The 27,028-nt window shown below is 40.0% G+C and overlaps 1 protein-coding gene across 2 annotated transcripts in view; it reads right to left on the bottom strand.

The window, feature by feature from the left end:
* ctnna2 (catenin (cadherin-associated protein), alpha 2) overlaps nucleotides 1-27,028 on the bottom strand; it is a 358,287-nt gene that overhangs the window by 262,212 nt on the left and 69,047 nt on the right. Inside the window, exons 5-6 of one of the 2 annotated variants that reach the window (XM_031302751.2) lie at nucleotides 26,137-26,256; nucleotides 24,677-24,943 (exon numbers count right to left, since the gene is read on the bottom strand). In XM_031302751.2, the coding sequence (XP_031158611.1) occupies nucleotides 24,677-24,943; nucleotides 26,137-26,256 (387 nt within the window). Of the gene's footprint in view, nucleotides 1-16,512; nucleotides 16,532-24,676; nucleotides 24,944-26,136; nucleotides 26,257-27,028 lie in introns of those variants that run through there. The other variant, XM_031302752.2, reaches the window with a different exon arrangement.

Raw genomic sequence — 27,028 nt, 5'->3', positions numbered from 1 at the left:
AAAAGTGAAACAGTGATAGCAGACAAAATGAGGACCCAGTTCACAGTAGTTTCAATGGGAGAGCAATGATTTTTTTTTTGTTGCATCTTGCCTGACTCAGACCTATCTGCCATGGCATGTCTGTAAACAGAACTTAGAAAGTGACTCCATCCATTGTAATAAAACACTGTGTCGTAAAAAACTAAGACAAAAGCTGCTTTTTCTTGTTTTTTTTTCAGGCACACTTAAGTGCCAACAGAAGGTCACTAGTCTTTAAACAAATGAATGGCTGTGCTATATGATGAGTAGCACATTGGGCCTGAAAAGGCAATCAGCAAAACAATGTAATCTAAACTAATGTGGACCTCAGCAGCTATGCTCATGATACTGAAGGTATGATATAGCTTGTATTCAAAGCTGTGTAGGTTAAGTTATGAGTGTGTGCCCGAATGTTTATTAGTGTAGCAGATGCACATGGACAGAGTCATAAATCATACAGTACAGTAGCATAATAAGGCCAACAAGGCTCCTCGCCTGCCCAGGTAATGGTTGTTGGAGCAGTGCCCAGTCTCTTTGGCATTACACTGTGAGTGTGGACCCACAGTAAGCTGCACGGGAGCTTTGAGTGGGGGTGGTTTTGGGTCAGAAACAAGGTTTGGCACACTAGACAGCCTCCAATATTTCACTGTATTGGGTGATGGCATGGGAATATAGGAACTTTTTCTTTGACTCTTTGATCTCAATAGCACTAGACAAACCAAATAAACATTTGGTTTAAAATGTCAGTTGTGATATATTGAATATTTATATAAGAATGCTCCTTGGTTTTCACCTTGCATATTTACTCAGAAATACTTTTTTGTTTCATTAAATTAAGCATTACCCTGTAAAAAAAAAAAAAACATTCCCCTCTACTCCAAAATGACTAAGGTGTTTTTTTTCCCATGAGTTCCCCTGGAGTTAAAGTCATTAAAAGGTATAGTAAGTAATGTTAATCCAATACACTTTCTGTCAAATTCAGCGAATATCTCCTCACGGTCACCTAGCTCTCTATTTTCTGTGTGTGCTGAAAATAAATCTGGTGTTAAAACACAGCCCTGGCTGTGTAAATGGAAAACAAACAGAAAGGAGTGCAAAAGCCACAAAACACTATTCTAGCCAATCGGCAACAGGCGGTGACAAAGGGTGCAACGGATCACAAAACTCATGGTTCGGATCGGATCACGGATACATTTTTGGATCAGCACAAAAAATGGGGGGATTTAAATGATTTATTAAAAATGTAATAATAACTTTTAACAATAACTTCTTTCACCAGTAAATTGCTGTTAAATGACAAAAACAGATGACAAAAGGGTATTTTACAATAACTTTGAATGCACCACGTGGTTTATCAGTTTTAAGTCAACGCAACCTTTTTTCACATCTGTGTTGTTTGTCCGACAACAGCATCGACCATAGTGCTAGTTTGTGTCTTTTAGCTCATAGCTTTAGCAACAGACTGTTGTACGTCCCGCTGTTGACACACTTTTACACCGTTTAGCTGTCAGCATTTTCACCATGTTTAATCCAGCTACTAGCTAACGGTAACATTGGACTAACATCAACGTTACCTGCTGCCAAGTGTAACGTTAGTATTAACTAGCATGACATGCAGCAATGCTTCTGTTGCCTCTAACGTTGGTTTCGGAGCATCAGAGAGTACCGAAATCCGCGTTGCTATTCTGTCCAGTAGATACCGGGCACCGGTGCCATATTAGCACCAGATTTTAACATGTGCCGTTCATGTGAACAGAAAATTGTGTTGCCTGCAACCATCCATAGAGATTTATTAGCCTACTTTAAGTAACAGCGACAGCTAACATTTATTTCACACTATTATTATGGTTAAACTTTGCAATTGATCCGTGGTTCACATGCATTCCGAACCACAGATCAATTATGGTCCGTTACACCACTAGCAGCGACAGTTGATGGTAGGGGGGGAGGCAGCATGTGAATGTGCCCGGCCGGCCAGTAGTTATCTGCCTGTCAATCTGGGGGGTGGAGCTTCTAAAGGGGGGGGTTGTATTTGTTTGGCAGTTGAGTTCAAATATCAATCTTTGCACAGCATCGCTTACTGCACCTTTAAGGCCAGTTAGAAAACTGCATGTCAAATGAAGCTTTTAGAGCAAGAACAAGTATTATTCTAATTTCCTAATCACACCTGGTCTAAGCCTTTCAGTTAATATCTAATCAACTCACTGGTTTATGTCCATGAGGCTGTCTGTCAACCAGTGATCATCCTGGCTGAAGAGTATTTAATGACCTCACCTGTTTCATGTCATTGCTGTCATTTAAATGCATGCCTCTTAATACTTGCACCATCACATCCCCACCAGTTTCATCTATGGCTCCCTAGGGAATCACTGAAATGGCTGACATTTATAGGGCTCTACCCACATACACTGATTTAATTAACAGGTCAATACCAAAGATCTTGAAAATATTGCAATGCATTTGACTCATCAACTAGTTGGGGAACTGTCTCTTTATTTTGTATATACATAAATGCATCTGATGTAACAGTGATAGTGTGCTTTATTTAATGATGAGCCTGTCTAATGGCAATCAGCAATATTGTCCTGATCCTGTAGGCGGAAGCAGCCAAACAAGAAGGAGAAAATCCTGCAGAACATCATTTGACAGCATGTGCCCAGTAGTTTAAAAGAGGACACATACCGGGGGTCATCAGCAAAGGCACACCTGCCATCTCCCCCACTAATCTCACTTGATGTGTTCAGGAGATAGGTGGAATCAATGTTTCTGGAAATCAGTCTGTTCCACTCTACCTGGTAGTCCAGTTAATAAGGAGATATTGACATCTTGGCAAGTTAGAGAAAACAAAGACATTTCTCAAAGAACATCAAAAATATAGGAACAACTAGCCAAACTGACATCTGTCAATGTGGGAAGCACATTTAAATATTTGATAAATGATGATGGCAAATGTTTGTGCAAAAGTAAAAGCTAATAATTGCATTCCCCATAAACCTTTGATTACTTAAGCAAAAGTTCACCTTTTCAATAACCACTACAGTAGGAGTGATTTCTATTTGTTGATAATTTACTAACAGGTAAAATAACTGGGGTTTATTGGCAGTGTACTTTCATAAAAATAAACCACTGTAATTAAATATTATTCTTTATTACTTTTAGATACTGTATCATTGCCTAACAGGCATTTACTGTGAACACAGCTATTTTGTTGTAGCTTATACTGTAAATGTATCTGAGATTTTTCAAAGGACAGAATTATTTAGATCTCATTTTGGTTTTTCCCTATGTAGCCAGTACTGTTTTGTTTTTATTTTGTAAAAAGTACAGCAAGTTGTTATGGTAAAAAAAAAACTTGAGATTTTCTAAAGCAGGTAATTAATAGAAGCCTCTCAGAAGACAAAAGTTATTACAGCTATTCACTGAGACATAGTACCAATCTTTAGGTTTTATGTCCTTAAGAGAGACTCATTGTTAGAAGTGGTAGTGATTATGTCTGCCTTCTTACAACAGCAAACAAATCAAAAGCAATGAAGCACAACGACAACAACTGCACATCAATCAGTCTTCAGAGATTCTGCAGCAATGCTCGAAGAGAAGAGGCGATTAACTGACCTCTAGCCCAGGTTTAGTGAGTCTGAGGACCAGATGTACTAACGCTTTTGCGCCCACTTCAGGCCTATTAGTTTCGCAACGTGCGCGTAAAAGCATGGCGAGGTATGTACAAACAGGCCGCACTGAGGTAAAAGCGCAGACTGCCTGTTGCGGGAACTGAAAATGGCAAATTGCACTTTTCTGTGTCATGCATATGCATTCACGGGAGGGTCAAGGGGAAAGTGGGAGTTTCCCATAAAGAGATGGGAGGGGAAGCATAAAGTGCGGCTAATTATGTATTCCGCATACAAAAACCACCCGTGGAAGCGCGCCTCTATTTTGCGGTAAAAATTCTCCGCCTCTTAAAAGCAGGTGTAAACCACCCGCAAGCGGGTTTCCTCGCATATGCCTCCTGGTGAAATGGCAGCAGTAATCCGAGCAAGAAGAAGACATAGGCCAAGGAAACGAGCTGAAAAGATTTTTGCCACAAGGATCACACTTTTTCAGTTGAGTGATCACGAAATCATTAAGCGGTACAGATTAAGCAGCCATGCAATATTACAGTTACTGGAAGAAATCAAAGAATACATTGAATCTCCGACTCATCATTCACATTCCATTCCAGCAGTTGTTAAACTCCTCGCTACATTACAAATATTGGCATCAGGATCATTTCAAACAGTCATAGCATCAGCAGTGGGAATATAGCAGTCTGCAAGCGGTGTATCATAGCACCAGTACTTAACGCTTTGCTACAGCGCAATTTACGGTATAGTGGGCAGAGAAAGGCGCTGAATACCCGATGAACTGCAGGTTTGGTAAATGCGATGTAAGCTGAAGTATCACAGCGTGCGCTTTCTGCGGGTTGGCCATGACGCTGATAACGCTACATTGCAAATGTACGTACATCTGGCCCTGAGTGTTACCCATAAGATCTTGTTACAGACAGAAATCTCCCCCTCACTCTCAAAACCGATCTCTAAATACCTGTGACAGTGGCCTTCACAGTTAAAAATGTCAATGTCAAAAATGCCAAAATGTCAGTAAGTGAAAGTACTAATAGTGCCATACCTGCCAGCCACCTACTACCTTCATAGTAAGAGCAGTGGGAAAAGAAAAGAAGAAAACTAATAAATAACGTAATATTTAATTTTCTGTTATTTCATCATCAGGTGTAACAGATCCTTTTCTCCACTAGCTCAAACCCAGCCAAAAAAGAACCCCTGAGTGCTCTCAACAAGCAATTTGCACAAAAAATAAGAAAAAACAATGAAAAAAAACACCTGCACTTTTCGTAATAATGTGCAATATGAGTAAATTATTTTACTATTTTACGATTTACTCTAGTTTTAATTATTTTACCATCTGCACATTCTCTGATCTATGTTCTTAGTTTAATGTGTGTTTTTTATGTTTGCACCATAGAGTAGCACTTTTAATTTTGTTGTATGTACTTACAATGACAATAAAGTCAATTCTGATTCTGATTCACACAATTACTATTAAGAGTACATATAAAGTTGCTGTTCCTTTCATACAACGATCTTTATATCACACACATGCAGTTGTTCACTTGCGTGACATTACCAGGAGGCTTCTCTGTGCTGGTATTAACTCCAGGCTGTGACTGTCAACACCATAATGAGGAGGGATTGTATGATCTTGGAGTGTAGGTTGAAGTGGGGTATAATGTCCCCTGCCTCCAGCTGCATGAAACAGGCAGATGTTGAAGCCTGAGTTCTTGCACTCTGGTGATGCCCATATATAGGCACCAAAGAAAAGGAGTGCAGAGATAGTGGATGACAGGGCAGTTTATTCCTGACTTTGGCCATAAGACCCAGTGGAACATGTCAGGAAAGGAGATCCCATGTTTCAAGGACTACTTTCCCACTTCCACAGTTATTGCAACATGTGACATAATCTCTAAGATATTAAAAAAGAAAAGAAGACTTAAGCTTGATCTATGCCACAGTGGTTTGGGGGGGTAATTATTGCCATAATGGCTCACATGCTAATGCCCATTTATTAACCACTGTTTACTGCAGGTATGAAAAAGTAAATTAGAAATTACAGGGATATAAAGATGCAATTAACATTTAAATTTAGAGTTCGTTGTCCTTCCCTTTGCTATTTGGGGCTAGCTGAGGAGAAAAGGGTTGCAGAGAAAAGGACTTTACTAGTTACTCTGCGGGAGAAGACCCTCTCATTTACTCTGTAGCTGTGAGTCAGACTGATGCCCTTGTGTCTTAATGAAGATTAAGACCACTCACAATACTGCAAGGTGTCTAAATGTCCACAGTGACCAGGGGATTTACGTTATATACACGCAGTAGGCACACTCTGTCTACATAGCCAGAAGTGTTGCCATGACACCGTATAAATCTCCCGTTGTGCTATCAGACATTAGGCAGACTAACAGTAACACGAGCTTTAACATTCACTGTAGCTGCTGCAGCACAACTGCACTACTGATGGGAAGTTATAGGATTAAGCATCAAAGATTGATTTATTTCTGTTAAGCTGTCAGGAGTTGGGTGCACCAGTTGTTAATGTAGGTTTTCACTAAGTGGAGATTAGTGCATCACTGAATGAAAAGCACACGATTCAGACTAGTTCTTATGTAGAATTTTAGTTGCTACTAAATATTCACACCAAATAACTGCCAGGTACCTGGACCAACTGACAAAACCAGTCACCTGACTAACCAATTTAGAGTTAGGAGTAAAAGAGGTAATATTTAATTAATTCATTCATATCTGACCTGACAAATGTTGGAACTGCTGCTTAAGACTAACTTAACACCAGGCTGAAAAGCAGTGTTTTACTGCCCCCTCGCTGGTTTAAAGTTCTAAGCCTCTGATTACAACCAGCATCACTGCCAGTTGGGTCGGGTCAGAAATGTGCTCCGTTGCACCTGTACACCACTGCAGCAAGGTGAGAAGTGTAACTACTGGACGTCAGAAAAATCAACATTTTCAAGGGATCTTGGATAGCTCATTCAACATTTGTGAATATGAATAATGTATTTTTTTTTTTTGTTTCCCCTTTATGTTTCTGAGATACACATGCAAAGTTCTTCAGACACAAGGAAAACCGAGTAACACAGGAAAGAACAAAAGTGAGGAGAGAGAGAGAGAGAGAGAGAGAGAGAGAGAGAGAGAGAGAGAGAGATCTTCCACACAGTTATGTTAGAGGGCTCAAGTTTTTTACCAGCATGCCCTGGAGCAGACTGGCAATCTGGAGTACTAGAACTTTTTTTCTGGTGAGCTGGCAGTAAGAGAAGGAACACCAGTAAGAACAAATAAAATCATTTTCCAATGCTGTCTGATTCTTCATCAGGCAGATTTGTATCACTTTATATGAGTCTCTTTGTTGCAGGACCTTTTTTCATCACATTCCGCTTCTGGTGCATGGGCAATATGTCTCTGCCTTTCTGCTTCATGATGTGAAATAAATATAATCATTGGATACAATGATAAACAATTTGTCATTTGTTTATTTGCAATAGACCATATTGGTGCTGATGCATCACGGAGCACTATATGTATGAATCATATATATTTTTAATGTATGTATTTCCATCTCACCGAATACAAATACAGGCCTCAGACTGTCAGCAGAATAACACACCAGATACTTGTGATGCTCAGCTTTACAAAAGCATTGAGCGGCCCTGTCCAGTTTCCTTTGGAGCAGACATAAATATACATGTCCCCCATAATTGAAAACCATGCAGGCACATGGGGACTTCAAGTTGAATATGAATACAGTTCTCATTTCATTTTCTGCTTTTTTCAATTTCTGTCTAGCAAAACGATAACCCCAAACCTCACTCACTGCCACCCCGTCAATAGAAATCATCCCGCCAGACACTGCCTCTGTCCCACCCAATGACCCTGTCCCCCTCAGTCTTTCCCTTATTTTCTAAATCAGCTGTTCTCAAATTCAGCACTCCATACAATGGCTTCTGGGACTTCACAAAAGCATTCCTTCTATAAAGAAAAAAAAAATCTTGAGGACGTGTTTCCACTGCATATGCGGAAGAAAAGCAAAAGGAAGATTCCATTTTTTTCCAACCTGGGTTTTACTGTTATAGTGTTTGTCAATGTACTGTAGCTATAGGTCAGTGTTACATTGTACTAATCATTGTCATTGTAGATAGAGGGAACAATTACTTTGCTGGGGGGAGAAAACTCAACATAATATCTATAACAGAGGCCAAAACAGTGCAAGTCAAACTTTTACCTAAAAAAACTTTATTTAAAGGTTATAAAAAGGTGATCATTCAGTGTCTTTACCCAAATAATCCATTACAACTGTCCGCAGGCTGACCTGAATGTCATGCAGATAGTCCAAAAAGGAACAACAGGAAGGTTTTTTGTTGTTGAAAACGTTTTTGGCTTGTATTTCCATATCTCCTTTGGAAACTGTTTGCAGCAGAGTGTTTGTGGTGATGAGTACAATGTTATGCTAACCTATAGGTTTTTTGGCCAAAACATGAACTTAATACTAGTCAATTAATACTGTAAGGGACATGCTGCATTAATAGTATTTGAACTTTAGGTTGCTTTTTACTCAAGTCAGAATAAATAATGTAAATCTGACTTACAAATATGGATATGATGTCCCTTTCTTTTGTTCGTGAGAGCACTAGAAACAGTAATTTTGTTTAGTTGAAATTACCAAAAATCATGCATTCCAGGTATATGTTATAGATGATAAGAAAACCCTGTTACACTACAGTAGATGTGTGGATTCATTAGCCAATTATTCATTACTATGAGGTTTTTGTTATCACTACTGGTATCATTCTGTCAGAGATTTGGACTTGACTTCTGACTTTTCTATCTTAACTTGGGATTTCTGTGGCAAAACTTGTTATGAAACATTTTTCTAACTCTGTAAATAAGTAAACATACTTAAAATATACTTAATTATACAGTGTCTTTTCTTTCTTTATAACATAAAAGTCAACTGACAGAAGATTGTGTCATGTAATGCATGTGGGATGCAGCATTCCAGTGGTATGACACAGAAATACACAGGAAGTATCTGTTCATCTACCTTTACTCTGCCCGCATTCATCACATCAGAGAACTAAGTACTTCTGCTCTGTCACAATACAGTCGAAGCTGTGACTGGCAGATCCTACCGGTGACAACAGATAAAAAGTACATGATTGTTTTATCCCTCCGCCTGCCTTTCGTTATTGTATCTTACAGTACTCTCCTTTTGCGGAATTTAATCTATAGCTGACCAACAGTATATCCAACTTTTCTCTTTTTTGCCTCTTTATCTGTGTTTTTCTAATGGTGTATGTAATTTTATATTATTTTATACTGTGATATTGAATTAACCATATCAGTCCCTCCAGGATTTCGCGGGCTTTTTTTGAGATTGTCGCAGCCCAAAATGCCTGATTTCGCAGGTGCTTTTGTAAAAAAAAAGTAGTGATTTTTTTGTTTTTAAAAATAAAAAGGAAACTTGTTTTGGGGAGAATAAAATTACTCTGGGCTGAGTGCTCCTAGTAACCTTACCAAAAAGGCTCAGGATGCTGCAAATGTTGGTATAATATGAAAATGGCTGGTGGAATTAAGACAAAAAATAATAATTTATTGAATGAATGAAATTTGAACATATGTGTCAGTGGCTTGTTGATCTTTACATTGTTAGTTCATTTCCTATCCTGGCCTGGGCTGGGCCACACATTCATACGGTTTGATACAGTACTTATTGGACTTTAACTTATCATTGCACTTACAATAACAAGCGTACCTGTCCTCAATTTAGGTCATCGTTATGTCTCATCTCCGGTTTTTCCTGCATCCACCGTGTGTGTTTGTGCGCGAGTCAGTTGCGGGGGGAACTGAGCAGCAGCCCCGCCCGCTGCAGAGAGCCGACAGGATTGAAACAGCAGCAGCTTTTAGCGACTTTAGAGTGGAAAAAACGTTACAGTGTACATTGATGTTAAAATGTTTACAGGTTGGCAGAACGGTCTGAAATGTTTTGCACAGTCTTTCGCTGTACGATTTGTTGGTAAATGTGAGATGTTCGAGTCACACACGTCTCGTCTTCATATCAGAAACAAGGAAATGAATTTGGCGACGCATGTGTGTTACGTCAACCTGTTCTCACTCCCGCTTGGTCAGTGTCTCTCAGAGTCACATTATACTGACGCACAGTCTGGCACGTGGGACTGCTGGGATTGGTTGAAGTCGCAGGAAACTCTGGTTATTGGTCAAATTTGCAGAAAAGTTGTGGTGATTGGTCAAAATTGCGAGTCGCACCGAATTCACGGTGATTGGTTGAATTTGCGTGAATTGTTGCAATCTCGACATCGCGAATTCCTGAAGGGACTGCCATATGAGTTTTTTTAACCTGTAGTAGCACTATCAGGCAGTTTTTTTATGAGTGAGTTTTCACGGTTTCACGCTATTCCACTGATTTAGAGCTGGCTTTAATGGTCCAAGCAACACAGCAAGGCACCAGCAAAGGCAGATAAGAAGAAGACTGCTAGATACTGAACATGAATATAAACGATGCAATATTTAAAATACTTAAAACATCAGGTTTGGAAATATTTTATGAGAAAGAACATGTTTGTTAGACCTCAAGGAAACACAATTCAGTGAGTAACAAGGGATGTAAACATAACTTATGTTTGTTTTGAAAAAGAACTCCACAGGGCACCTTTAACATCTGCCCACAAGCAATTAATTAAATTCAACCTTTTAACTCCAGCTCTGTTTTTATGGATGCTTTTGTGATTCCCTCATGCTAATTTTAGAAAAGAGCTGTCAGCTTCCTTCACACATTAAATGAGTTTTGATAGAACAGCGAAGAACAAATGTTAAAATAGCCAACAGGGAGGCAGCAACACAGCATGAAACAAGACCATGTAATTTGTACTACCAGACTGAACGACCAGGACACCCCACTGAACTTGCATTTAATAGAATTAAGGGCTGATGCAAAAGCATGCAGCACAACAGAACAAGGCTGGCAATGAGTTTGCAAATAATGTTTTTCTAAATCACCCACTTTGCTTTTTGCAAAGCATGAAAAAACATTAGATCAGTGACACTGCACACTGTTCTTTTACTGAAGATTTACAGTCATTTGTTTGATGTTCAATCGTTTGTTTGGGTTTCACATGATTTGCTAAATGAGAAGAGATGTATCCGCAGAGCATCCACTAGTGAATATGCAACTCGGTATTTACCTCTGAGTGGCGAGGCAATGGGGATGGGAAACAGGCAGCCAGTGGTCTTGGCAAGGAAGGCAGAATCATTTTCAAAAGTTTCTCATTTTACTGCTGCAGCTATATAAAAGATACAGAAGAAGCTCACAACCTTCAGCCAAAATGTATTTGCTATTGGATGCCATTGAAGCTGAAAGTTAAAGAGAACAACTGCACACAATAGCGATGTACATACTGCGAATGCCTTAGTAGACACCATTATAAGATTTAAAAGACTGGAAAAAGGATAAAGGCAAAAGATGCGGAACTAACAAGATGAAGACATAATGCCGGCAAAGCAAGAGCATGAAAGAGAGCAGTCAAGGTAATTGCTGCAAAAAGAAGTCTTGGCAATAAGTATTTTCTTTTCAACTTGTGAATTGAAGAAAAAAAAACTCCTGAACACACTGTGTTAAACCTTGAGATTATCAAAACACCAGTTTAATGAGAACTTCAACTTGATGTCTTGGTAATGGGAACACATCCTTGTCCTTCAGGGAAGTTCATGCTTTTAGTTGTGTTTTTTTCTGATGAAGTAGTAGTAGCTTTAAACATTGTATCACACATTTATATAACTAGGACCAACATTGATTCATACATTTTCTTTTTTTTTTTTTTTTTTTCAAGAAAGAACCAGAGTAGAGGAACTGACTTCAGTTAGGATCTGGGAGAGCTGGGCTCTGGATCATCGCTCTATGTGGATGTTCTTACTGCCACAGAACACTCCATTATCTCAAAATGACAGCTAAATTGGCCCGTCAACAAAGCTACACTCATCTAAGCAACTTCACTGGTGCATTAGTGCTTCTTCCAAACATAGATCATGGATATGGGGCATCGTCTCCGTACTGGAAGCCACAGGGGGAAATTAGAGAGTTTCTAAGTGATGCACTATTCAAACATGCAGGCTTGGCTAGTGGTTGGTTGCCCTTGCCTATCGGAATCCCAAAAAAGTTGAGCAAAAAACAAAAACAAAATCAAGCCCAGTGCATCAGGGGAACAAAGTCTTGCTGAAGAATAGTAGCACACAATTGATGGTGTGTTAATAATTCTAAGTCAGTACTTCCTTTAGCTGCTTCAACTTCAACCTCCAGTGAAGATTTTTAGTGGCTTTTAATAAAAGTGGCCACTCCATATATCTATCTATCCTGTTTATTAATCCAGTCAACAATTGACCTTACTGCAAGTCTCCCCAAATTAGGATCACCTCTGTAGCTCTTAGCTGAGTATGAATAGCTTTCCTGTATATCTACTGACTTATCTACAGACCTAAGCAGGTAAATTAATCAGCCAACTGTGAGGTTTTACTGCCTTAAACTCCTGTGAATTAAATTTCTTGTATTTCCGGTAAATCCATAAGGCAATGCCACTATCTCCAGTCCAGACTGTTGAGGACTCATCCATCCCTTAACAGAATGTACACTGCCTCTACGCCTGCAGGTTAATCAGTCTATTAAAAAAACACTGTCTTGTGTAAATGAATGCTTGCTGGATAGCACTAAGCATAATTTAAAAGGTTGCTACATGTATGCTATACAGTTTTACGGCCCACTCTTGAATGCAGTACGAATGCAGTACATAGATATGTCTAATTAAGTCTCTAGAGGATTTTGGCAGTTTTTTTTTTAGGTCCTCTAAAATGTTTACAGCACTGAATCTGTCGAATTGTGTCTAGAGAAAAGAAACTACTTTGCATTTCTATACAGTTAGACTTTGAGTTGGGGAGCTTAGCTAAGCAACATGGAGAACTGAGGACTGAAAATCAGACAAGCAGCTAATTTATAATCTTTTGCTTAGGTTTTGTCTCAAATCCACGAGGAGTTTCCTGCCAGATATATCCCTTTGCAGAAATGCCAGCCTCCATAACAGGACTCTGTGCTTGTGGGTATGCGTGATCATGCCCATATTATTGTTCAGAGATAGTGCAAGAGTATGTGTGGGAGGAAATAATGCATTTCAGAAAGTCATCAAAACCTTTTGCAAAGTACTGTTGTGTTGTGTGGCTGGCAAGGACAGTCAGATTGGCCTTAAGCAGAGATACTGTCTCCTAGCCTTGCTTCTCTGTTTATGCATTTACCTGTTTAATATGAGACAAATTTTGACCAGAGGAGAATTCATTCTAAATCTTAGCCTTTGCTATTATGAGCTAAACTGGGCAATCCGTTAATACAAACATTCTGGGGTGTGTGTGTGTGTGTGTGTGTGTGTCTGTGTGTGTGTGTGTGTGTGTGTGTGTGTGTGTGTGTGTTGCTTACAACACTTGCACCAGCATGCCCCTCCTACAGAGAAGACCTTGACTGCAAGGCAAGATACCTTTAAAAAAAAAAAATAAAAGTAATTTGCTGCACCTACTCAGAAATCAACTCCCAAGAGTTTTATGCTGAGAGAGGTCTGATGCAGTGAGGCAATTCATGTTGGTTGCTGTTGCCGTTTAATTTAGGGTGGCTGTCCATATATGGAGAGAGTGATTAGAATATACTCTAAACACTTCCGTTAATCATTTCTTTCCTTCTAACTGATAATGTGAGCCAAGAAAAACAGTGTGAATTTTGCTTATAACATGCAATACTAACCGAGATAAATAATAGCCAACCTCAAAAGTCTGGGTATACTTGAGGATGTATTGGTATGATAAACCATCAGACATATTATGACAAATGTCCTAAAGTACTTTCACTGTGTTGTGTGCATCATCAAGACATGTAAATGCAACTGCCAAAGTGCCTTGGCCGGACATCAGTCAGTCTAATTTAACAAGGCTAAATCTATGACTGGAGATAATCAAGAAGAGCTGAGTAATTCCAGAAAGCTGCAAACTAAGCTTTATGGAAAAAGGAAGTGGAAAGGCTGATCGCAGTGGACCCAAGGCTATAAGCACCAACTGTAACTAGTATGGATCTCCTGTTTATCAATGACCCCTCCCACTCTCCTGCTTCCTCTACAGCTCTCCCTTGCCTTATTGCCATCAAGACAAGACAGGCAGTGGCTAATTACTGTACAGCAACAACAAACCAATACTTTTCTATCTCACTGGTCATGTCCCATTACTTCAGCTGAGTTCCCCTATTCATATTTCTCTTGACAGGTGCATCTGTCCATGGAGAATGAGGCAGTGTTTCAATCGACAGGCAGAGGATGTTATAATTTAAAGGTGTACCTCTGAGCTAACACATGGCTCAGCCAAGGTGAAAAGGAAGGAGGGAGTGGAGTTTTATTGAACACAGCAGGGTTCTTGTCAATAACACTGCCACTTTGCATTGGGTTTGATGCTGCTATTAATGGCATCGGGTCTGTGCACATCTGTGCATGTCTGTGTCTGACCTTACTCTGTAAGTATCAGTGGGAGTGTTGATCAGGATATACTCATTTCTTTTGCCAGTTTCTCACAGGCAACTAAAGAATGTGGTGAGCACCCACATTCAAGCGCCAAATCGATGTGAGTCAAGGAGAGAGAAAAATCGGGGAAGGAGAGACAATGTGGAGAGAGAAAGCGGCATTCTCTGCGTGTGTGTCTGATCACGCGCATGTGTACAAGAGAGGAAGAGAGGAAGAGGGAAGCGGGAGAGAAAAAAGAGAGAGTCTGAAATGAGACAGCAAGTATAGGAGTGCACAGATTGATATAGCAATTACCAAGAAAGCTATCTCTCAGTTAGGAATATATCTACATACATTAGAGCAGGGTTGCTCTCCAGCCACTGTTTCTCTGAGGTTGGCTCGGCAGCGTCTCATACACAAACGGAGCATGAGAAAAGGTCATCACTGGGCAGTCACTGTGCACACACTAACAATGACGAGCCCATCTATCGTGCATGTTGCTCATATCTCCAGAGAAAGAAATCCATCTTGTTGGCAAGGGAAGAACGAAAACAAACTCCCAAAAAGAAAAGCAGAAGTCTATCTTTATAAACAGGCATATTGCACACACAAAAAAAATGACAGAGACAAAAAGAAGATCAGCTCCTCCTCACTGGTCTGAAGTCGATGATGTTTATTGGAATTCCCATATCAGCTGTAATTCAAGGAGTGTCATTCCATATACATAAACGTGGTCAATTACCTGTCACTGCATATATGGACGCATGCAGCGACTTACACTTGGAAGCAATGCTTGCCACAGTAAGATTCAAAGGACTGGCTGTCATGCACACTTTCCCTGAGCTAGCAAGTAAATCCGGTTATAGTTAGCCTATAATGTATGCAGAAAGAGGACCAGCATATGCTTGTGCAGTGTGACTACAGGCCCCGCAATATATAGAGGAGAGTTTTGCATGAAAATACAATGCTGCTACCAAATGGGCTCAGAGTATGCATGTAAGCATTTCAAACACCTCTGTTGGTTCAGGAGACATCAGACACTGAGAACAAAGAGAGAAAGCGAGGGAGCGAGGGAAAAGAAGACAGAGAGGTGAGGGGGAGTGAGAAAGATGCTGTGTAAATAAACCCCTGAAAAAGAAGAAAGAGGTAGAGGACAAGCAGATGGAAACAAAAACCGTGGTAAAAATGATCCAATGTGACTTGGATCTCTGCCGCAGGCTCAAAGCTATGCTCTGCCAGTGTATGCATGTCTGCACTGTGTGTGACCGAACAGTTTTTGTGTGTGTGTGTGTGTGTGTGTGTGTGTGTGTGTGTGTGTGTGTGTGTGTGTGTGTGTGTGTGTATATATATATATATATATATATATCAGTGCATACACATTAACTGAGCACCATTCACCATGTTTTATGTCAGATAGCTGTAGGTGTACATGAGTTGTGATGACACAACACGGGGCTGGGATAGGGAAGTGTACAGCACACATCTGCTAACTGTGGAGTCCTCTCTTTGCGGGCATGTGGAAAGAGGGGAAAGCATTACTATTCAACAGATGTGGGCTGAGGGGTCAAATTGGTAAGGCTGTATCTGGAGGACTCTAATACTAAATTCTCTTTGACAAAGCTCAGTTCAAGGATCTACATACGTACATCAGACCATCTCAGCATCCGAAGATTGCTTCCATTTCATTAATGGCACAAAACCATACAAAGTCAAGCTCTGAGTGGAGAATGAGCCAGGCTGAAAATCTCTGTTTCTAAGGACTTGCAGGAAAAAAGGATAAAAATGGAAAAGCTAGAGTAAGGGTGGGGAATGAAGAGAGGGAGAGGATGGAAAAGTGATGAAAGTAACTAAACACTGCCACCTGCTGGTTAAAACATGAACATACTGTGTGCTTTGAGCCTGAGGCTTATGTATTTGAACAGCTGCACCTTTGACCACCTGTTTGCATTGATCCAGACAAAGCAGATGTGACACACAAAGGACACAGTGCTGGGCCAAACTTGACATAATAAAGTAAAAAAAATAACTAAATTCAAACAATGAAAAAGTATATCCCTGCTCAGTAAGAAGCAAATTGAATTTGCTGGTTGAAAGAGAAGAAGGAGCGCTGAGGACGGGGTTATCATTTTGATGCAATAACAATTATGTAAAAAGACACCATCGCCATCTTCTCCCTACTCTTCCCGGCTCTCATCTAATCAAAGGCAGCAGCAGCAGAGGAATAAAGGGGAAGACCTTTATAACCTGTACTTGTACTGGCGGGGCTTTCCTAGCTCAGTTACATTACCTGAGTCATAGTATCTTGTATTTCTTCAAACTGAAAAAATCTCTATGAGAAAAGTACTTACTTTGCTGCTGCTGCTCACAAGCTGATGTCTTTATGTGTGAAACTTCAAATACGTGTGAGAGAGCGCGAGAGTCCAACAGAGTCACAGTTTTAAAAGACTGTATCAGGTGCTTCTTGCTTTTGACTATACAAAAGATAAGGAGGCATAAAGCGGTAGAACGGCATGGAGACAAAGAGATCTTTTGCATAATAAAATGTGGATGGCCGTTACAATATGAGAGAGAGAGAGTTACAGTATGTCTGTTTCCTGCCTGCATGTAAATGCTCGCAGATCGTGACTAGTCTTACTCAGAAACAGATATTTCTACATGTACATGTGGTAAAAACCACTGGTATACTACCTGCGTTATAAAAAATCATTAAACATCTCAATATTTGCTACAATGAATTCATAAATTCACTGCTCAAGCATATTTTTGTGTTCTTTAAATTTAATAGAATTGCTACACAGTGTATGTATGCTGTGACCTAAAAATGTACACCTGTTTGTGCTACAGCGTGTCTTTACCCACATACCCATAGGGCCCTGACTCCATCTGTCCTTTCACCGAGCTCAGATCCCCGAATAAAGACTTTTATTCCAACATGACAGGGACTTTTCCTGCATAGCCAATTTAAAGGTGGCCTTGCTCAGATTCTGCCGCCTTTACCAAAAACCTAACTGTGACCTCAATAATAAAACCTATTTCAAGACTGCCAACAACTAAATCTGTCCAGAGTGGTGTTTGGTAAAAACACGATGGAAATGGATAAAATGCTAACTAAGCACTGGCCATGACCGTGCTGATTGTTCATGTTGATAACAAAAAAAGCTGCATTTGTGTAGAAAGAGAGTAAGTCACCTAAGTGTTCAAGTAACAAGAGAATGTCAACCAAATGTCAACCTTGCCATTATTAACTGACTCACTGGAAGACTCTGTATGAGTTATTTTTCACACTGGGTGGCATTTGTTTGACAGATGAGGTCTTTGTTTTATATATTTTTTGAAGATCTTTTATTTACAGCACCACTTATTTGAATGAAAAAAAGGCTTTTGAAACCTGAGATTATCATAGTCACCATAGTCAATGCCTGTTATAGGTACAGTAGGCACATGAGGTTTTGCGAATTTTCTTCAGATTTTTAATACATAAATCAGTGTTCAGTGGAATGGGTTGTTTGAGCCAGGAAAAACCCTGAATCACATTTTGAAACCATTAATATGTCCACAGCAAACTAATTGTTGATATTAAAGTCCTACATTAGTGACTATTAAAGGTACTTGTATTGGGAACATTGGGAAATGTTATCATATTATATATTATACATTTTTGGAGGAAAAACTATCCCAACATGTACACAGCAATCATAAAAGAAGCCCCTTGCAAAATATTTGATGAGGAACTCTAAAAAGGTAAAAGGTGGAGGGGGGGACTCATGTTGCCTCTTTGTTATATGCCAAATAACATTGAAATTGAGTGAATTTGAACTGATGTTGACCTTCACTTTCTCTCTTAATAGATCTTGTACCTCAGTGTCTTAAGTTGACTTATTCCAAACTAATTCTGGGTGTCAGTAAAACAAAAGTACAGATGAGGTCAGACCCTCTTTCTTGTCTTATTCATAAGCTGCCCTTTCACTCCAGCTACAGACCAGCACCTGTGCGCTGCATTTAAAAATCTTGTCTAACCTTTTGTGTCACAGACTGTACCTGTTCAGGAGCAATTGAGGCAATGCACTCAATATTCTTTCCATTTTTATTTTAGTGGCATATGAGCATCAATCTTTCTTCAAAAACATACAGAGCCCTCAGGATGTTTTCCCTAATTAAAGATGGAAAAGAATCCACATAGCAGGCTATCTATATTCTCCCTGATTTGTTTCTGTTGTGCTGTTTTTACAGATGATTGCATATTCTCAGCACTGAAATAGAGGAGATGAAAAATACCCAAAAAAGGAATACATGTTTACACTGTGATCAGGATCTTTCATTCCTCAGTATAAGTGTGAGACGGACATAAATTATTGTGACCGCCTAGACACAGATCTGCATTTTTGCGTGACTAAATGTCCTGTAATGTCCGAGTGAAAGAGGCTGTAAGACACACTGGTGACGGGTCCCTGGTTAGCTCACCTGGTAGAGCAGACGCCCATATATAGAGGTTTACTCCTCAATGCAGCAGCTGCAGGTTCAACTCCGACCTGCGGCCCTTTGCTGCAGGTCATTCCCCTTCTCTCGCCCCTTTCAAGTCTAAGCGGTCCTATAAAGGCCTACAAATGCCCAAAAAATAATCTTTAAAAAAAACCCCACTGGTGACAGAATAGAGAATGAAGGAATCAAAACCAATAAAAAGATTTGTCCATATCCACTCACTCATGCCTAACCCATGAAATGAGCACGGTCATACAACAGTTTGTTAACATAAAAATAAACCAAAACTGAAACCAGCTACAATATTAAAAGCTTTTTTTGCCTGGATAGACTGTGTCTATCTGAGTCTGTGTCTGTGCTGTACTCAGGTCTGCCTGCCATCCATCCACCCATCCATCCATGCATCCAACCATTGCAGAGGAGTCAAAGAATGATTAACAGATCAAAGCTGACTTGGGACAAGGAGCAGCACCCTAAAACAGATAAAAGCAATCATCCAACTCCGAAACTCCATTACTGACAACAAAGCAAGTGTGCATGTGAGTGCTTGTGGGTTTGCGTGGATAGAAAGATAAAAAGAGAGGAAGTGAGAGTATAAGAATACCTGGAAAATAGCGTTTGGCAGCCTCCATTGTATCACTATATAACAATAACATGTGTATCCCGAATAATATGCACCATTGTGTGCATGTGTCCATGTGCATTACCACCAAACACAACCACTTACAAAAGTACGTGTACGTATGTGCATAAAACACGTACTGTAGCACACGCACAAAATCCTGCAAGTGCCATGCCTCATAGCTTAGTATATCAGGTTATAACTTTTCTGAGAGGATCTGGCCATCGCCTGTGTCTCTGTGGTAAGTTAGGAATTAAACATGCACCAGCTTCAGGCAAGCACAGAGGGGCTAAGCAAAGGGCAATTTATCTCATTTAACTGCTGTCTGTCTGCCTGTCTGCCGAATGGAATCAAATTATGCAGGTCTTTGGCTTTTCTAAAACGCCGTACTGTTTTACATAAAAACAGAGCTGATGTGATTAGAGGCCACAGCCTCGTACAGAATAACAGTATAGCAGGTTCAGATAAAACTAGAATGTAGTTCTTCTCAAAGTATCTAAGCCCTTAGCACTACACGACGGCTTTTAGTTGTTAATCTAATATGTCTGAGTCTATGTTTCACCCTGCTGGTCTGACATGTCTCCTCCCAGCGGCAGCATTAAAGTGCTCATATTATGCTCATTTTCAGGTTCATAATTGTATTTAGAGGTTATATCAGAATAGGTTTACATGGTTTAATGGTTTTTCAGAAAACACCATATGTTTGTTGTACTGCACATTGCTGCAGCTCCTCTTTTCAACCTGTGTGTTGAGCTCTCTATTTTAGCTACAGAGTGAGACATCTCACTTCTGTACCTACTTTGTTGGGAGTCACACATGTGCAGTACCTAGATACGCACTGCTAGCTAATCAGAAGCAGAGCATGAGGGCCACACTAGCAGCTAGGCGAGCATTACAATGTGTGTTACAAAGTGGCGCACGTTCGTCACGGAGGTAAAGGCTGGACTACAATAGAGTGTTTTCTGTTTGGAGATGGTAAGTCCCTTTGAGGTGGACTTTGGGCTTTTTCACTTTGGAAGCCTATTACATGCACAAAAAAGATATATAACACAATAAAGGAAAGGGAAAACACCAAAAAGCATAATATGAGCACAAGTCAAAAATAGAGGATACTTGCAATTTCCAAACATCACCACAAGGGGACACTGACATACTGTGAACTAGTAACCTTGTGGACAGAAAAATCTAGACTGCGTTCATCATACCATAAAAAACAGAGCATTGTTTTAAGTGCATACTAAACAGAGTAACAAAGGGGAAAGATACATATGAGAAGAAAAAACTATGCAGTGTCTCGGAAGTATATGTCAAAGTGTAAAGTATGCCACTTTCACTATGGTTAAAACTAAATTACTGGGCGCCTGGGTAGCTCACCTGGTAAAGCGCACGCCCATATATATATATATATATAGAGAGAGAGAGAGAGAGAGAGAGAGAGAGAGAGAGAGAGAGAGAGAGAGAGAGAGAGAGAGAGAGAGAGAGAGAGGTTCACTCCTTGATGCAGCGGCCGCAGGTTTGAATCCGACCTGCGGCCCTTTGCTGCATGTCATTCCCCCTCTCTCTCCCCTTTCATGTATTCAGCTGTCCTATAAAAATAAAGGCCTAAAATGCCCAAAAAATAATCTTAACGAAACTAAAAAACTAAATTACTAAATATTTGTAAGTGTTTTATAAGTGTGTCATTAATAAAACCATTACAGTAGTGCATGAAAAAATGATTTACCTCAAAATAAATACAAATTATGTTTAGCAAGTCATAAACAAAATGACTCCCATCTCTAAATACAGATGCAATCAGATCATTTACTGTGGTTGATCGATAGACTGTGTAAAATGTGTAAAATATGGACGTAGCCCCTCTCCCAGATTGCTGCTTGGGTTGATCTCCTATCATTTAGAGACTAAGTACGTTAAAGGGGTGATAGACTGCAAAACCGAGTTTACCTTGTCATAGTTGAATAACGGCAGTTTGGTGGGTAAAAACGACATACATAGAACCTCAAAATCCCATTGACACCTCTTTCCTATGCAAATCTCACATTTTGAAACTGCGGCGGAAAACGGGCAAATCCCAACGAAGCTAACAGTTGATGTCAACTCTGTGGCTGTACCTTATTTGGCTCTGGTCTGTACCTTTGTCACGCCCCAAAATTTACATAGCTACAGACCACTGGTCTGAGACCAGCTGGTCTTCTAAATGTAGGTCAAGTAGATGTCATACACTAGTTTAGCTGCGAGCTTAGCACTTCCAGGGGATTTACAAAGAAGAAAGTTTGGAAGTTTTTCAAGGATATTGAAAATAAACCATGGTCGTAAATGCAGTGTTCCAGGCTATACAGGGAATGCTGATACTTTTCACATTTCATCGCGAGCTGCCGCCGGTCGTGGTGCTCCAGGTAAGCGGTAGTAAATGGTTAAAGTACCCCAGAAAAGATGACTGTGCGCTGGGTACAGAGCACCATGAGCTGCCGGTCGAGGAGCTCCGTCAGGTCAGCGGTAGTTGGTGGTCTAGTTACCAGGTAACTGCGAGTGTGGCAGGCATGTTCCCTGATATTAATAAATTAATAAATTAATTTACAACGCGGGCAACGGCCGCAGGCAATGGAGCGGGAGTTGTGGATCTAATGCGGCTGCGTAGAGGACTTGCAATGGGCGGTGCACTTCTGGAGCTGCTGCTGCTGTCGTGCTGTTCTCGGTCTGTGCGCCTGTGGGCTTCACTCTCCACTAAATGTCCCCGCGCTGAGACACTGAATTAGTGGAGCTTTTTTATGTCCCAAGGGTAACGTTAGTTACAACATTAGTTGTAATCAAAGTGTTGAGACATTGGTGTGTGTGTGTGTGTGTGTGTGTGTGTGTGCGCGCGACACACTGGAGGATGACTAAACTGTAACTAAACTGTGTCTGTGGTGCTTTGTACAGTAACATTAATTGATGAGTTTAGCGACTTTTTTCACAAAAGCGACTAGCGACAAATCTGCCAACTTTCTGTAGAAAAGACGGCAGTATTGTCAAGCATGCGAGGTAATTCCTTCCTGTGGCTGCCAAAACAGTCACGGTCTCTCTCTTCTTTTCTGTGAGGAGCCGGCAGTGCCGTATGCTGAGAGGAGCAGCCCCTCCTCTCTCTTCTCATGTTGCAGCAGCATGCGTCGTTGTAAACCAACCAATCAGTGTGCAGCTCATCTAAATATTCATGAGCACACTATATAAGGGAGAAAACCTCTTGTTTCTTTCTAGTACTATTGCACAGGGTTGCATTAGGGAGCATAGAACAGCACCCGGGCCATTTTCAGCCCAACCAATGTTACATACCCTATTAGGAGACCTTAAGGAACAGTGTGAAATACCCTATATAATCATTATATCACCCCTTTAAGAACTTCTACTTCATTGTACTTGAAAGTTTGCATTTTTTGTTTTACTTTATACTACTTTACTTCCCATGTGTGTTCTGTCATCCAAACGTAGGCTACTTGAACATATCTGTAATTAAACACAACATCTTAAGAGTTTGGGTTTATTCATCAAATCAAATTGTCATCTCAAAAATCTAAATTGTATTGATCACCCATGTCCACTAATCAGTGAAACTCCCTAGATAATAGGTTTGTTGCTGTCAAAATACATATCTTATATATTCTTCAGTAACTTCCTGAAGACTCCGTGGCAGTTCAGTTTTATTGACATTAAGTAAAAGTAGAGCTATAAAGGAGCAAAACTGCAGAACATATTCAAGTCTATTGCTCTCACAGAAGTGGGTAAGGTACAGCTGTGTTCAAGTGAGATAGTGTGACATGTGTCAATCTCTAACAATAAAAGCTGGGTTTGTAACAAATAGCCAATCCGATTCTGTAGACAGATCCAGATTAGATAAGTTAGAGAAAGATAGAACTATTGATCGATCCTGATGAGGAAAATAGGCAGTTGCGGTGTGTAGCGAGTCATATGATTTAGTAGAAAACGTCTTAGAAGTGGTAAGACTGCCTCTGCTGCCAAGGCTAGACTAGTGGGGACAGTGCACAATATTAAATGTGCTATAGAATTAAATATCACCAAAGTGCAGCGGGTATGTTTTCTAATGATACAACAAGTCTTATTTTGTAGGTAGAGAAGGGACAAATGTCCTCATAAAATGCTGCAATATGTGTTATATCTCTGAAACTATCTATACTGTTTGTGTCTGATATAACACATTATCAGGAAGAAGTACATTGTGAAGTAATGCTGCTGTAATGTTGGGGGTCCTAAAAGGGAAATGTTCAGCATTCATTTAAAGTTGCTCAGAATGTGTGATGTATATGCAAACACAATCTGGGTCTCATCAAGCATGACAAAGGCTGAAGTGCAAATACTGTTTTGAATTTGATACATATATCAAAGTGCTACTTTCACACTGAAACAGTGGTTCTTAGGCCTGTTCCCCAGGGGTCTCAGAGTACTCCTGGTTTCCTAACCAACAGTATACGACACTCTTGCATTCACAACATGTTTTGATGAGTATGTTTGTAATGAAAAATGACAGGGCTCCAGATCCCGAGCCAATATCCAAAACCTCAATGGCCTAACCTGTAGAGACAAGATGACCTAAACAGCCAAAAAGCTACAAGCTATGATCATACCAATAGTTCACCATCAATATATAACCACTAGATGGCAGCAGCGAATCGTGTCTATGGAGACAACTCAGTTTTGTGTGTCAGAGATATATAAGATTTATAGAGAGAAATAAGCAGTACATAAATATGTCTTTGTGACACTGAAAATACTTATTTATTCAGATACTGAACGTGTCAGTATGAAAGCCCATGTAGATACAGCAGCTTTCACAAAGTGGTGCAAATAAGAACTGTTTAGCAATAAGAAATAATTTAGCATGCAGTATTTCTAATAATGTGTAATGAACTTGTCTCAGTAGATGGTGGAAATGTTAACATGCACACATAGATGTGCCATGAAAAATTTGACAAGAGGGTAGTCTGAATAAAGTCTTGGAGGCATGGTTCCCCATATAACCTTAATTATGTTTTTTTTTTGTTTTTGTTATAGGCAGAAAAGTATATGACAAAGACCAAGCCATCTTATATAGCAGACCTTGGAAATGTCCAATCATATTGATGCGCCTACTGTACAAAAAGGTATACTTTCCGCTCTGTTATGCTTAAGCACAGGCTATAATGTACTCTTGCAGCACATGTGTCATATGTGAAAAAGTCATGAGTGGGAAAAAAACTGTTATTACATTCAGGAACCTTTGTCTCTGTGAGCTTTAAGACACATTATAAATACAGGTCTGTTCACTACAGAATTGCCTCATTAATAGTCATTAACGTTCTCTCAATGTTGGGATATACCAGAGCCAGATATATGTGCTGCGTGTAGTATTTCAAAGAAGAACAGAATGCTTGCAGACTTACATCAAATTCATTGAGGGCAGCAGCCAGTTCTCCAATGCCAGCATGGCCGTGCTTCTCATCAGTGGGCGAGGTGGCCTGAGCAGCACTGGAAATGCCTCCTATGGCCTCCTGAACCTGCTTGAAGACGTAGTCTCGGTTGGCACGTGTGGCCGCCACATCTGGGTGGCGCAGGAAGGCCTGTGAGGCAGTGTACAGCATGGTGGCGTTTTTCTTAAGAGCCCCACGTGCAGCTGCCATCTCATCTCGACACTGGGGGTCTTTCAGTTCCTGAAAAGGTGACACAGGTCATCAAGTTAGCACTAAAAAACAATTATAGTCAGTCCTTAAAGAAAAGGCAGCCCAAATTCAAGAATTAGGAAAGATCCTACACAATATATGCAAAAGAGTGTATTTCTGAAAATGTTCAAATATTGCATCAAGAGCTGAAAAAAAGAAAAGGACTTTTAGTTAGTAAAGACAAACATAGTATAAACTGATCCCATTTCAAGACATTTCCTTTCAAAACATAAGTTCATGTCCCATCTGATGAATTGGTATTGTTCCAACCACACAAAGTTAGGGCAGCGTCAGCAGATAGCAGCCCTGGAGCTGGATGGAATTCAGCTCAGTGTTTTGCTCTGGGACAGTTCAGCAGGGTGGATCGTTGCCAACATGACACTTGCAGGAAAAATCTTCCGAAAGCTTTTTGTCACACTGGGGGCAATGTTAGATATTCAAACCCTTTCATGTGTTATCCTCCTGGGTAACATAAGCACCGGTGCTGATATTTTGCTCATTTACACTAACATGATAACGTTATTGCAAATGCTTTTAAGCTGCAACTAATACCATAATATATCAAAATATATATGAAATGAAGCACTTGGAATGTGGTGGAACTGTCGGTGTTGTTTATATAACACCACAACTAATAGTACAATAGTTGATATTAAATATGAATATATAATAACCAAAATTTCCCCAACAGGAAAAAGTTTCATCTTGTTAAATCACATCATAGTGTGTGTGTGTGTGTGTGTGTGTGTGTGTGTGTGTGTGTGTGTTTCTATGAAAGCTAGCCTATACTATATTTTTGTCAGAATCTGACACCAAACAACTCTTGCTAGTCACTGATTGAGGTCTTGTCAATCAGGATTCTCTCTACACACGTCTGATTGTGTCTACATTTATTTTCAATACACTTGCTTGGTTTGAGTTTGAGCCACCACTATTTTCATACAATAGCCTAAACCCATACATTCTTACACCATTTACTGTATCTGCAGTTGTTTCAACCAGTATTGTGTTCTGCCCTTAACAACCTACAAATGAAATGTAATCACCAAGACAGAGAAAGCATAGAGTATAGACACTTGAAGGAGCTTTCTCCTACGGAAACTCCCTGTACCTGAATGTGGTGTGGAAAGTGTTTCACTTTTTTCTGAGAAAGACTAAGCATGTCACAGGGGGCTTCCAGTTACCTGCTGTCTCCGGGCTGCCACATAGTTAAGCTTCACCATCTCCTTCCCAAACTCCTTGAAGCGGTTGGCCAGGTCCTGCTCATTGGTCGCATTCTTCACTCCCTCCAGGGCCTCCTCCACCTGGAACACACACACACACACAGACACACACACACACACACACACACACACACACACACACACACACACACACACACACACACACACACACACATAAATACTGGATCTTTCAAAAACTATGGATGCAACAGAAAACTACCATACATTGATCCAAATAGTTTAATTCAGTAATAAACCTTAAGCCATAAATGTTAAAACATACATTAAAGTAAAAGAATAATGGAACACTGTGTAATTGGAACCAGGTTAAAAAAGATGAGAACCATTTAGTTGTGCAATTTTAATGGGTCTCACTCCACCAATCCCCAATCCCTTTTGCAGGTACATTCTGATTCTGAACTCCTTTCTATCCCCAATGAAAGTGATGCGCAAGATGTAATGGAATAGAGAGAAGAGAGAGATAACTTTTAAGTAGCCTTTGATGGTGGGGGTTTATACTGGCTAGAGTTAAGCCCCTCTGTGGGCCTCAAGAATGAAGCTTGTAAAAAAAAAAGGACTCTGAGTGTGTGTGTGTGTGTGTGTGTGTGTGTGTGTGTGTGTTTGTGAAAGAGGGGCAAAATAATTATGAAATAATAAATAATGAAAGTGCATGCAGGCCTGAGTTTGTTTCAGATAACACCAATTGCATATCATTCTTTCTAGCACCCTTTAATAACTTCTCTTTCAAAGCCCTGATCCATTTTCACAATAAAGGACTAAAAAAACCTTTGTTCTACAAATGATTGTACAGTCAGTGAGTGGGATGCGTATGTGCAGTTAATCACACTAGGGC

Source organism: Sander lucioperca, chromosome 4, assembly GCF_008315115.2.
Source record: "Sander lucioperca isolate FBNREF2018 chromosome 4, SLUC_FBN_1.2, whole genome shotgun sequence".
NCBI classification, from domain to species: Eukaryota; Metazoa; Chordata; class Actinopteri; order Perciformes; family Percidae; genus Sander; species Sander lucioperca.
The sequence above is the reverse complement of the archived record's forward strand: the minus strand, read 5'-3'. Positions and strand labels throughout refer to the sequence as shown.